Source organism: Pelophylax lessonae (genome assembly GCF_965119305.1).
Source record: "Pelophylax lessonae genome assembly, chromosome: 3".
NCBI classification, from domain to species: Eukaryota; Metazoa; Chordata; class Amphibia; order Anura; family Ranidae; genus Pelophylax; species Pelophylax lessonae.
Genome location: NC_138770.1, coordinates 87,486,062 through 87,499,457, shown reverse-complemented (window position 1 = coordinate 87,499,457; position 13,396 = coordinate 87,486,062). Strand labels below are relative to the sequence as shown.

Sequence of the window (13,396 nt, the reverse complement as noted above, 5' to 3'; positions counted from 1 at the left end):
GGCTCTTCTCAACACTTTGTGTGAGTAACCCCTCTCTGAGCATCATTTATACATTTGATTTGCCTCATGATGGAATTGTTTAATGTCTGTACAGTTCCTTCTAACACAAAGCAACTGATCTATAGGGATCCCATTTTTAAAGGGTTTTGGATGATGGCTTTCTGAATGTAGTAATGTGTTGGTGGCAGTCCCTTTTCTAAATGTTCGTGTTGCTAGCTTATTACCCAGGATGGAAATGTTCAGGCGGCAATCAGCTTTATGGGGGGTTGTACTCACTGGATGAATTCAGAGACCTGTGTTCCTAAATAGGAGGAATGCGGGATCCCTGTGTTCATCTCTGACAGAACAGTGGTCTGCCTTGTTTACATTGCGTCTGCTGGACAAGCTGATTGGACCCCCCTCTGGCCAATTGATGCATGTGCGCACCTCCAGAGGAGCGCGCCCTAACTATTTGTTACACAAAGCGACGTACAGGTACGTAGTTTTGCGTAACAGAGCCAACCTGCTGCAATAAAACTACGGCGGCTGGTCGGGAAGTGGTTACATCATTATCTGACAGGTGATCATGTTAGGTCGCATTTAGGGTAATCTAATCTAAAGCTGGTGGTCATGAAGGTAAAGACCCACAAAGAAGACCTGATGTATGCCTCTACTGAAATCTCCCTGTAGGTTACCTAACAACATGTATATGTCATATATTGAGAAAACAACATGGAAACTATAATTAATTTTTGTTGCATTTTTTTTTGTAGCTGTCTGAGAAGTATGGCTCTGTGTTTAGCATCCAGCTGGCCATGGAAAAGATGGTTATCCTATGTGGTTATGAAACTATTAAAGATGCACTTATCGACCATGCCGAAGACTTTTATGAAAGACCAGATAATGCACTGACTGCTAGAACATCAAATGGAAATGGTAAATCACAAAATGTTCTATAAAAAGTTCTAGAGTTTAAAAATAGGTAGATGGACTGTACATGTTACATACCAAAAGGAGCTCCATTCAGTGGATTCAATTCAATTATTTAAAGCTCAGCCCAAGGCAGAAAACTTTCCATTCCATTTTGGATAACATTGGGAAAAGTTTGAGCTTTTGTCAGGTTTTTACAGTGCTGTGTGTAACTCTACTGGGGGAATTTCCCTTAACGGGTCCCTGTACAGTAGTGATGAGCTGAACACCCCCCCCCCCCCCCCAGTTTGGTTCGTACCAGAACACCGCAAAGAGAGGAAAAGTTAGTTCGAATAAACAAACCCCATTGAAGTTTATGGGACTCAAACCTCCAGAATCAAACGGCCTCATTTTAAAGGCTTAAATGCAAGTTATTGCCCCAAAAAATTGTATGGGGGTCCGGGTCCTGTCCTGAGGAACATGTAGTAATGAAAAAAAAGTTTTGAAAAACAAGCAATCGTCTTTAAAGGAGCAGGGATTTACTGATTTAAATGAGGCTTAAAGGGAAACTATAAAAAATGAAAAATTCCTTCAAATATCGTACCTGGGGGGTCCCCTGAATGTGCCTGTAAAGTAGTGCATCTCTATGATGTATGTAGCCTGCTTCAGCAATACTGACATTTCTAAAGCAAAAAATGTCATATACAAATATACATACAAATTTCAAATCAAATGTACTTGTCATACAGGTGCAGAAAAATTGTGCCTTGGTTGTTTGTGGTGCCTGAACACCCCAACCCCTCACAGCTACTCTTGCTGGGCACAGGGACAGGCCCTGCCATTAGAAATTAGATAGGAAATTGAAATCGCATGAACTTGCCATACAGGTGCAGAAAAATTGGGCCCCCAAGCGTGCCCCCTTTCAATGCAGAGAGACCACAGCGTTCCCCCTTTCAATGCAGGGAGACCACAGCGTGCCCCCTTTCAATGCAGAGAGACCACAGTGTGCCCCCTTTCAATGCAGACAGACCACAGCGTGCCCCCTTTCAATGCAGAGAGACCACAGCGTGCCCCCTTTCAATGCAGACTGACCACAGCGTGCCCGCTTTCAATGCAGAGAGACCACAGCCTGCCCCCTTTCAATGCAGAGAGACTACAGCGTGCCCCCTTTCAATGCAGACTGACCACAGCATGCCCCCTTTCAATGCAGAGAGACCACAGCGTTCCCCTTTTCAATGCAGACTGACCACAGCGTGCCCCCTTTCAATGCAGACTGACCACAGCGTGCCCCCTTTCAATGCAGACTGACCAAAACGTGCCCTCTTTCAATGCAGAGAGACCACAGCGTGCCCCCTTTCAATGCAGAGAGATCACAACGTGCCCCCTTTCAATGCAGAGAAACCACAGTGTGCCCCCTTTCAATGCAGAGACCACAGCGTGCCCCCTTTCAATGCAGAGAGACCACAGCATGCCCGCTTTCAATGCAGAGAACCACAGCGTGCCCCCTTTTAATGCAGACTGACCACAGCGTGCCCCCTTTTAATGCAGACTGACCACAGCATGCCCCCTTTTAATGTAGACTGACTATAGTGTGCCCCCTTTTAATGCAGATTGACCACAGCGTGCCCCCTTTTAATGCAGACTGACCACAGCATGCCCCCTTTTAATGCAGACTGACCACAGCGTGCCCCCTTTTAATGCAGACTGACCACAGCGTGCCCCCTTTTAATGCAGACTGACCACAGCGTGCCCCCTTTTAATGCAGACTGACCACAGCGTGCCCCCTTTCAATGCAGACTGACCACAGCGTGCCCCCTTTCAATGTAGACTGACCACAGCATGCTCCCTTTCAATGCAGACTGACCACAGTGTGCCCCCTTTCAATGACAGCATGCTCCCTTTCAATGCAGACTGACCACAGCGTGCCCCCTTTCAATGCAGACTGACCACAGCATGCTTCCTTTCAATGCAGACTGACCACAGCGTGCCCCCTTTCAATGCAGACTGACCACAGCGTGCCCCCTTTCAATGTAGACTGACCACTGTGTGCCCCGTTTCAATGCAGAAAGCCAGTGCACTTACCTGCAGTGGCAGCTTCTCCTCGAGTCCTCCCGCCTCCTCGCCTTTCGGCCAATCAGGAAGTGAGTCTCGAACCCGCTTCCTGATTGGCCAGGGGAGAATCCGTGTGACAATAGCGAATTTTCATTCGCTATTGTCACACAAATGGGTGGGCTCGGGGCTCACTGCTCTGCGCCCCGGGTCCACTCTTTTCTGAGACTCGCACTGTCAGGATGGAGCCATCGGCTCCTTCTGACACAGCGGCACAGGGGGGGCCGGATGCAACGATTGTTCCCCACCCCTGATATAAGAGAGCAATACATGAAGTTGACTACCTACTAGATATGTGCATTTCGCTACAAATTGAAAATCGGAAGAAATTTTCGTTATTCAGAGATTCAAATGTATCCGAATCTCTGAATCACAATAGTATTGAATTTCAACTAATTCTAAATAAATTATAACAAAAACAATAAATTAATTTATTTCATTCAGATGATGTAATGCAATTGTTTGGGTCTATTGTTAATGTTAAGCATCCAAAATAACGTAACGATGTAACCAATGACCCAAATTGATTTGGATCCATTTGTTTTTATCTAGCGAAGCATAGCGTGAGCTATAAATAATGCATTACATAACCCATATGAAATGGAAACATATTGCAATAAATACAGTACAGTATAAAAGTGTAATAAGATGATTTCTACTTATTGTGCTTGGGTTGGATGAAGGTGGATCCATCAGAATCTCTGAATCACAACATAATGAATGAATCTGAATCTTCCAAAATAACTTCCGAAAATACAAATACAGCCAATCATTCTGACATGTTTCGTCACATAGGACTTATTCATAGTCCGATGTGATGAAACATGTTGGGATGATTGGCTGTACGACAATGATTGACAACTGACACGCCCCGGTTTGTCCGGACAACTGGAAGCGATGCTGTGGATCTGTGTGTGAGTCACACGTTGCAAAACACAGTTGATGTGCACTATTGAGACGGCGCATTTGTCCTCCGCTGCCCGGACTGATCACCCGATGCACTGAGGAATGTCCTTTTCATGCGTGCATACTCAACTTACATGGGAGTGTAAATTTTATATGAATTGAATAAAGCTTAGTGTGTATGGTTTTAAGCCATGGTCCCTTTACTTTTTTACCCCTATCCGCGCTGTGGTTATTGAGGAACATCTTCATATACAGCTGGCTGAGAGATTGGCCTGATATGCTTTATATTACCAGGCATCTGGTAAGTGTTCACCCCTTGGGCAGTCATCACCCTTCCCTTCACGCGGTGTGATGGTCGGCATATGCATGCGTGTACATCTAAGGATTTTCACGAAGAGGAATTATATATAGTTACATCTATGCACTTGTATTAATCACCTCAAGCTTATTGCAACATTCTGGGACTTTTTCTGATGCGCTGCATTTTAATTTTCTTTGTATAGGAAATGTATTATTTTATATGTTATTTATTGCAAATGTTAGCCAGCATCATTTAATATCATTCTTAAATGCGCTAACTTCACTTAAAGTGTTGTAGCGTGTAGCGGTATTTTAGTGGTGCTGTGGTAGGAATCTTTTCTGTTGGCCGTTCTTGTTGGACGATTCCTTTGCTTTACAAATATTTTATTATACCTTTTCATGTGACATCACTGAAGAAATGAAACTTTGCTACAAATGTAAAGCAGTGAGTGTACAGCTTGTATAACAGTGTAAATGTGGTGTCCCCTCAAAATAACTCAACACACAGCCATTAATGTCTAAACCGCTGGCAACAAAAGTGAGTACACCCTTAAGTGAAAATGTCCAAATTGGGCCCAAAGTGTCAATATTTTGTGTGGCCACCACTATTTTCTAGCACTGCCTTAACCCTCTTGGGCAGCTCACCAGAGCTTCACAGGTTTGTATTGGAGTCCTCTTCCACTCCTCCATGACGACATCATGGAGCTGGTGGATGTTAGAGACCTTGCACTCCTCCATCTTCCGTATGAAAATGCCACAGATGCTCAATAGGGTTTAGGTCTGGAGACATGCTTGGCCAGTCCATCACCTTTACCTTCAGCTTCTTTAGCAAGGCAATGGTCATCTTGGAGTTGTTTGGGGTCGTTAGAATGTTGGAATACTGCCCTGCGGCTCAGTTTCCGAAGGGAGGGGATCATGCTCTGCTTCAGTATATCACAATACATGTTAGCATTCATGGTTCCCTCAATGAACTATAGCTCCCCAGTGCCGGCAGCACTCATGCAGCCCCAGACCATGACACTCCCACCACCATGCTTGACTGTAGGCAAGACACACTTGTCTTTGTACTCCTCACCTGGTTGCCACCTCACACGCTTGACCAACCAAAAAAGGTTATCTTGGTCTCATCAAAACACAGGATATGGTTCCAGTAATCCATGTCCTTAGTCTGCTTGTCTTCAGCAAACTGTTTGTGGGCTTTCTTGCGCTTCATCTTTAGAAGAGGCTTCCTTCTGGAAGACAGCCATGCAGACCAATTTTATGCAGTGTGTGTCATATGATCTGGGCACTGACAGGCTGACCCGCAACCCTTTCAACCTCTGCAGCAATGCTGGCAGCACTCATACATCTATTTCCCAAAGACAACCTCTGGGTATGACGCTGAGAACAAGGACTCAACTTCCTTGGTCCACCACGGAGAGGCCTGTTCTGAGTGGAACCTGTCCTGTTAAACTGCTGTATGGTCTTGGCCACCGTGCTGCAGCTCAGTTTCAGGGTCTTGGCAATCTTCTTATAGCCTAAGCCATCTTTATATAGAGCAACAATTCTTTTTTTCAGATCTTCAGAGAGTTCTTTGCCATGAGGTTCCATGTTGAACTTCCAGTGACCAGTATGAGAGAGTGAGAGCGAGAACACCAAATTTAACACACCTGCTCCCCATTCACACATGAGACCTTGTAACACTAATGAGTCACATGACACTGGAGAGGGAAAATTACTAATTTGGCCCAATTTGGACATTTCCACTTAGGGGTGTACTCACTTTTGTTGCCAGCGGTTTAGACATTAATGGCTGTGTGTTTAGTTATTTTAAGGGGACAGCAAATTTACACTGTTATACAAGCTGTACACTCACTACATTACATTGTAGCAAAGTGACATTTCTTTAGTGTTGTCACATGAAAAGATACAATAAAATATTTACAAAATTGTGAGGAGTGTACTCACTTTTGTGAGATACTGTATATGGAGTTGAAATAAAGATTAATTTGTGACATATACAATAATATAATATAATATATAATTCAGTAAAGCAAACTAAAAGTTGCTTAACCTAGAAAAATCATTAAAAATGAAAATTCTTTTTAGGTGTAATCGGTGCCCATGGAGAGAACTGGAAGGTAATGAGACGGTTTACACTTTCAACATTACGGGATTTCGGAATGGGAACTAAATCTATAGAAAACAAAATTCAAGAGGAAGCACAGTGTTTACTGGAAGAATTCAAATCCTACAAAGGTGAGTTTATAAGAGAAACCACAGGAAGGAAAAAAGCCTTCTACCACACTATGGGACTCTGAAAGCCACGTACTATAAGTGAGGCAATACAATAAGGCTAAAAAGAAAAATGTTAATTACATCAGTGGACCCTAACCTTTTTGGGGACCGGCGTTGTGACAGAAAATGGTGCCAAGCCCCGGAGGGGTGGGTTTATGCTGTTCTTCCCAGGCAATTTGTTGGGGAAATGGGTGGTGTTAGCACTTCAATTATCACGACACCATGATTGATATGGTGTCAGGATAATTGAAGTGCATTATTTCTATTATTACATTGTAACATAAAATGAAATAGTTAAACTCACCATAATGAAGAGTCTGCCACCAGATGCAGCGTTTTACCTGCAATGTCACCTGCCTTCAGATGCAGTGTGTCACTTGCCACATTGCCTGCCTTCAGATGCAGTGTGTCACTTGCCACGTCGCCTGCCTTCAGATGCAGTGTGTCACTTGCCACGTTGCCTGCCTTCAGATGCAGTGTGTCACTTGCCACGTCGCCTGCCTTCAGATTCAGTGTGTCACTTGCCATGTCATCTGCTTTTAGAAGCAGCGCGTCACTTGTCACGTCGCCTACCACCAGATGCGGGTTGTCACCTGCCACCAGATGCGGTTTGTAACTTGACACCATTATCTGCCATCAAATGCAAATTGTTACTACACTGGTTGCAGCACAGGCATGTGCATTAGTCCACAGAACACAGAGGCAGGCCTGGAGTGGTGGGTTCCTAGTGAGAGAGAACAGCAGTGATGCGGGGCAGGCATTGAGAGATGATCTCATCTCTCTGCTTGCCCACCTCACCTCCAACAGTGTAGCTGCCTGGCTGTGAGGGCGGAACAGAGGTGATGCAGGCGGGCAGTGAGAGATGATGTCATCTCTCTGTTCGCCTGCTGCCACACCTCAGGCTGTGCAACCTTTGTGGCCTGGCTGAGGCCACAGCCCGGGGGTTGGGGACCCCCATATTACATAATTTAATTTAAAAAGCTTATTGGGTCTGTCATGACCACCTGGAAAAATTACAATAGAATACAAACTTTAGAAACCACAAAGGTGAGTTTATACTAAAGTTTGAGTTCCTTGTAAACATAATGAAGCACATCTAATCTCCAATGAAGAAAAAAACATCCAAGAGGCACTCGTACTTGAAGTGAGATCATACAAAGCAGTCAGAGGACAAAAACATTTGGGGAGTTTACTGACATAGGTTAGGCCTCTCACAACAGACAAGGCTCTCTTCCAGTGAGTACCCCAGCACCACCAAAGGGCACCAGACCAAGGGATAAAATAGTCAAAGTCATTTATTTATGCAAAAAAACAGCCAACACATTCAGTTAAAGTAAGAACCTTCAATGGACTTGAATAGAGCTTTCCTATGAAAAATCCATATAGGAAAGCTAATTGCTTGGTAAGGAGAGTTACTGGCCTGCTTTAATTCCCTTTTTTGTTAAATGACCACTATAAAGAAAAGTAACAAAACAGACCTGTAGCTCAGTAACATTTTGTTAACCAAGAGAAAGGAATGGTTGAAAGGAACCTATGTTGGAAGAACCCACAGAAAATGTTTTTGTCAGGCAATTCCTCCTACAAGTCTGAAGGTCAATGAGTAAGCTTGGGTTTTCTTGACCGCTACTCCAAGATAATACGGTTTGTTTAAAGAAAGTTGACTGGATTTGACATGAATCTAGTTATTTCAAATCTTTGTTTTCTCTTTAAGGGGAACCCTTTGAAAATATGAGCATCATCAATGCTGCGGTAGCCAACATAATTGTGTCTATATTACTGGGTGAAAGATTTGAATATGATGATCCAACCATACTGAAGCTTATACGTATAATTAATGAAAATGTCAAAAGCTTTGGAGGTATTATGATAAGGGTAAGCACAATCAACAGTGGAAAGGGTTGAGCCTTTTCTCTCCAGTTCAAATGTTCCCAGACTATAAGAAGAGGTTTGTTTTTAAATTGACTTTACAAATATCATGCCATGTAAGAGAGAATCCTAGATGATTAGAGTACCTATAAATATCAGAGTGCAGTCCGAAGTGTTGGGATTAGTACCTCAGTACCTGTTGGGGCACAAAAAATGAATGCTTAGTCAGGCTTCTTGAAGGCAGGAGTTGATACAATTGGTAAAGTTCTTATAACCTGTCAGGTTGACTTCCTCCCAATAGTGGTTGGTGGTTGGTTAATTACCTCAACTAGTAGTTGCAAGGGGGCAAAATGCATGAAAACTCTAGAAAAGATAGACTCGTTGTAAACATTAACAATTTATTTTTTATTTATTTTTTTATTAACAATAAGGATGAAATTTGATTGCCTGCTATTGGCAACAGCTTTGGGGATAGTATTGACAGAGTCCAAAATGATCCACAATGGCTTAAATCTTATATAGTCCAAAAGCATTTAGACAAAATAAAGGTGAGAAAATCACCTGGATTAGATGGCCTAAACCCACACCGACTACAGACTGGTTAGTTTAACTTCTATACATTAATAGGGAAAATACTTGAGAGTTTAATAAAATATCTTATAGTAGAGTTTTTGCTGGAAAATAATATTTTAAGCAATAGTCAGTATAAAAACTGAAGTTGTCAAACAAATCTGATATCTTTTTAGGAGCAGGTTAACAAAAACTTAGTATGGACGTAGTATACTTTGATTTTGCATAAGCGTTTGACACAGTTCCCCACACAAAATTAATGTGCAAGTTAAAGTGTACAGGCTTAGAATATATTCAGTATGTAAATAGATAGAAAACTGGCTAAAAGACAGAATTCAGAGAGTAGTGGTTAATGATTCATACTCTGAATGGTCTGAGGTGATTAGTGGCATACCCTAAGGTTCAGTGTTGGGACCCTTGATTTTTAACCTATTTTAAAATAATATAGAGGTTGGGATTTAAAGTAACATTTGTGTGTTTGCAGAGGAGATCAAGCAATGTAGTAGATTAATAATGTCTTTACACGATGTCTCCAATTTACAAACCAGCCTCAATCCACTATTTACTTTGGTATCTATGTGGAAAATGAGGTTTCATGTTGATAAAATATCAGCTTGTGCACTTGGGGGCTAAAAACATGCATGCCTCATGCATTCTAGGAGGAGAATAGCTGGGGGAGTCAATGGTGGAAAAAAAATGTGGGTATTCTGTTAAATAATAGAATTATTAATGGCATGCAATGCCAAGCTGCACTTTCTAAAGCAAGCAAAATAATTCTTGCATTAAAAGAGGTATGGACCTAGCTCTGCTCTACCTCCCCCTCTGCCCTCCCCCTCCTTTTGTCCCCTTCTGCTCCCCTCTTCCTCCTCCCCCCGCCCCTTCCCTGCTCCACCTCTCCACAAGTTTCAGTTCTGGCATCAACAACACACCTGTTTGAGCGTGTCAAGAACAACGGAGTACACCACGCAGGCCCCCATATTTAGCCTGCTCTCTTGGTTTTACCGATTCTAACCACTGTTTCCCCCGTCTAGTTGGATAACCATGTGGATTCCCACACCCACCTACCCTTTCTCACATGATACTGTGATATTGGGCTATGTTCGTCCTTGATTCGCCTGCTCCTCGGCTGCGCCCCCCCACTTGGCACAGAGTGTTCCCTTTATGGGGTGCCTGTGGGCTGGCAAAGCCGGTCGCAGATCTCTAGCCACAGCCCCCCTTGTTGCCTCTTATCCACCTACTCCTAAGTTCGACCCATGGTTATTGTAGCCGATATTCTGTTAGTACATGTGGATTGTACTTATCTTGTCACTCTGTTTACAAATTGTTGTTACCTGTTTACTTTGTTCTCCAATAAAATATTTGAACATGAAAAAAAAAAAGAAGAGGTATGGACCACAGAGAGAAAGGCTTGGTTTTGCCCCAGTGCAAATCATTGGTAAGACCTCATCTAGAATATGCAGTTCAGTTTTGGGCACCAGTTCACAAAAAGGATATCAGGGAACTGGAGAAAGTAGAGAAGGGTAACCAAACTGATAAGAGGCAAGGAGGAACTCAGCTACGAGGAAAGATTAAAGCAGGATCTCCAAACTATGGCCCTCCAGCCATTGCGGAAGTACACATCCCATGAGGCATTGTAAAATTCTGACATTCACAGACATGCCTAGGCATGATGGGAATTGTAGTTACAGAACAAGTGGAGGGCCATAGTTTGGAGACCCCTGGATTAGAGCAATTGAATTTATTCTATTTTGAGAACATTAGATTTAGAATATGATGAACATGTATAAGTACAGGTACATAAGTGATCCATATTGTGAACTTGTGTTAAGTTCACAAGTTAGTGTTAAGTTATTCGCTGTCAGAAAGGGGCACTTTACATTTGGAGGAACAGAGGTAATGACACCACACCATGGGTAGCAGATACAGGAAATATTATATTGCTCCAGAGGGGGAAAAATGCCTTCTTGATCCCCCAGGAGGCAATATGGATGTAACGCTGAGCGCTCCGGTCCCTGCTTCTGGACCGGAGCGCTTGCAGCGTTCGTTCCAGATCCACTCACCTGTGCCCGCTCCGGCTCCCTCCTCCGCTCCCCACTCACATGGTTCCCGGAGCGCGCGCCCCTGCACCATAGGGCGAGCGCGCGCAGGTCGTTTGAAATTTAAGGGGCCTGTGCACCAGTAATTGGTGTCTGGTCCAAACCTCCCTTCCTGTTTCCTGTGACCTGTTTCCTGTTTCCTGTGACCTGTTTCCTGTGACCTGTTTCCTGTTTCCTATATAAGTGACCTGCCCCTTCCAGCCATTGCCGGATCTTTGTTGCCTTGTTGCCTTAGTGAAAGCGTTATTTGTGTAATCCTTTGCCTGTTGCCGAACCCTTTGCTAACGACTATCGCCTCTGAACCTGTGCTGCCTGCCCTGACCTTTGCTACGTCTGACTACGCCTCTGCCTGTCCCTTTTGTACTACGCCTATATCAGCAGTCGGTGAGGTTGAGCCGCTACCAGAGGACACGACCTGGTAGTTACCGCCGCAGCAAGCCCATCCCGCCTTGCGGCGGGCTCTGGTGAAAACCAGTAACTACTTAGAACCGATCCTCCGGTACGGTCCACGCCAACCCCTCACTGACACAGCGGATCCACTCCCTGCACCGCTCCTGCTACCAGTCCGGACCCTGACAGTAAGATCCGGCCATGGATCCCGCTGATGTGCCTCTGCCTAGTATCGCGGACCTTACTACAGTTGTGGCCCAGCAGTCGCAGCAGATCGCTCAGCAAGGTCAACAGCTGGCACAGTTGACCGCCATGCTGCAGCAGCTTCTTCCAGCACAGCAGCAGCCGCCTCCACCGCCTGCATCTGCTTCACCACCGCAGCCTGTGGCCGCCGCCACTTCTAGAGTCCGTCTGTCCATGCCGGCCAAGTACGACGGTGATCCCAAGTTGTGCCGCGGATTCTTATCCCAATGCTCCCTTCACCTGGAGATGTCGGCTGACCTGTTCCCCTCGGAGCGAGCCAAGGTGGCATTTGTCGTTAGCCTGCTTTCGGGGAAGGCCCTGGCCTGGGCTACACCACTTTGGGACCGCAACGATCCTGCCACTGCCAGTGTCCAGAGTTTCTTTGTGGAATTCCGGAGTGTTTTTGAGGAGCCAGCCCGGGCTGCCTCAGCAGAGACTGCGTTATTGAACTTGTCCCAGGGGAGTTCCTCTGTCGGAGACTATGCTATCCGTTTCCGCACCCTGGCTTCGGAACTCTCCTGGAATAACGAGGCGCTCTGTGCTACCTTTAAGAAAGGCTTGTCCAGCGCCATAAAGGACGTCCTGGCCGCACGAGAAGTCCCTACCAACCTGAGTGACCTCATCCATTTGGCCACCAGGATTGACCTGCATTTTGCTGAGCGACGAGAGGAACTGCTACAGGAAAAGGGAAGTGCTCGTCCCAGACGCTTTCCTCATTGGCGCCTATCTTCCAGCCTCCACTGCAACCCTCTTCTGGGCCTCCCGCCGAGGAAGCCATGCAGGTGGATCGGTCTCGCCTGACCACGCAAGAAAGGAACCGCCGTAGAGATGAGAACCTCTGTTTGTACTGTGCCAGTACTGAGCACTTTCTAAAGGACTGTCCTCTCCGTCCACCGCGTCAGGGAAACGCTCGCACCTAGTCAACGTGGGAGAGGCGTTGCTAGGTGTGAATACCTCCTCTCCATGCATTACGGTACCCGTGCGGATTTCCGTGTCCGCCAAGATCTCCTTTGCTGCCTCTGCCTTTCTGGATTCCGGTTCAGCCGGTAACTTCATCGACGCCTCGCTGGTGAACAAGTTCCACATCCCTGTGGTTCGTTTACTGAAGCCCATCTTCATCTCCACAGTTAATGGAGAGAGACTCGACGGTATGGTGCAGTTCCGTACAGAACCCCTCCAGATGGACATCGGAGTCCTGCATTCTGAGCGATTGGAGTTTTTTGTGTTACCCCATTGCACCTCAGAACTCCTCTTGGGTCTGCCCTGGCTCCAGCGCCATTGTCCCGTTCTGGATTGGACCTCCGGAGAGGTTCGAAGCTGGGGTTCGGCTTGTTTCGGCAGATGTCTCAAGTCGGTACGAGTCAAGTCTGCACCTGTTATTTCTCCTCCTCCCGGTCTGCCTGAACCATATGCGGATTTTCCAGACGTTTTTTGCAAGAAACAGGCAGGGGTGTTGCCTCCACATAGGCCATATGACTGCCCCATTGACTTGCAACCTGGCACTACGCCGCCTAGGGGAAGAATCTATCCTCTCTCCCCTCCAGAGACTCTAGCCATGTCAGAGTATATCCAGGAGAACCTGCAGAGAGGGTTTATCAGGAAATCCTTTTCTCCTGCCGGAGCAGGATTCTTCTTTGTTGCGAAGAAGGACGGTGCCCTTAGGCCTTGCATAGACTTTCGGGGTCTCAATAGCATTACTGTAAAGAACCGTTACCCTCTTCCCCTGATTACGGAACTCTTTGACCGGTTAC

The 13,396-nt window shown here is 45.4% G+C and overlaps 1 protein-coding gene across 1 annotated transcript in view; it reads left to right on the top strand.

Annotated features, from left to right (window-relative positions):
* Positions 1-13,396, top strand: part of LOC309550375 (uncharacterized protein) — a 210,783-nt gene that overhangs the window by 166,352 nt on the left and 31,035 nt on the right. Inside the window, exons 13-15 of the mRNA XM_082250770.1 lie at positions 753-915; positions 6,292-6,441; positions 8,192-8,352. Coding sequence (XP_082106896.1) covers positions 753-915; positions 6,292-6,441; positions 8,192-8,352 — 474 coding nt within the window. The remainder of the gene's footprint in view (positions 1-752; positions 916-6,291; positions 6,442-8,191; positions 8,353-13,396) is intronic.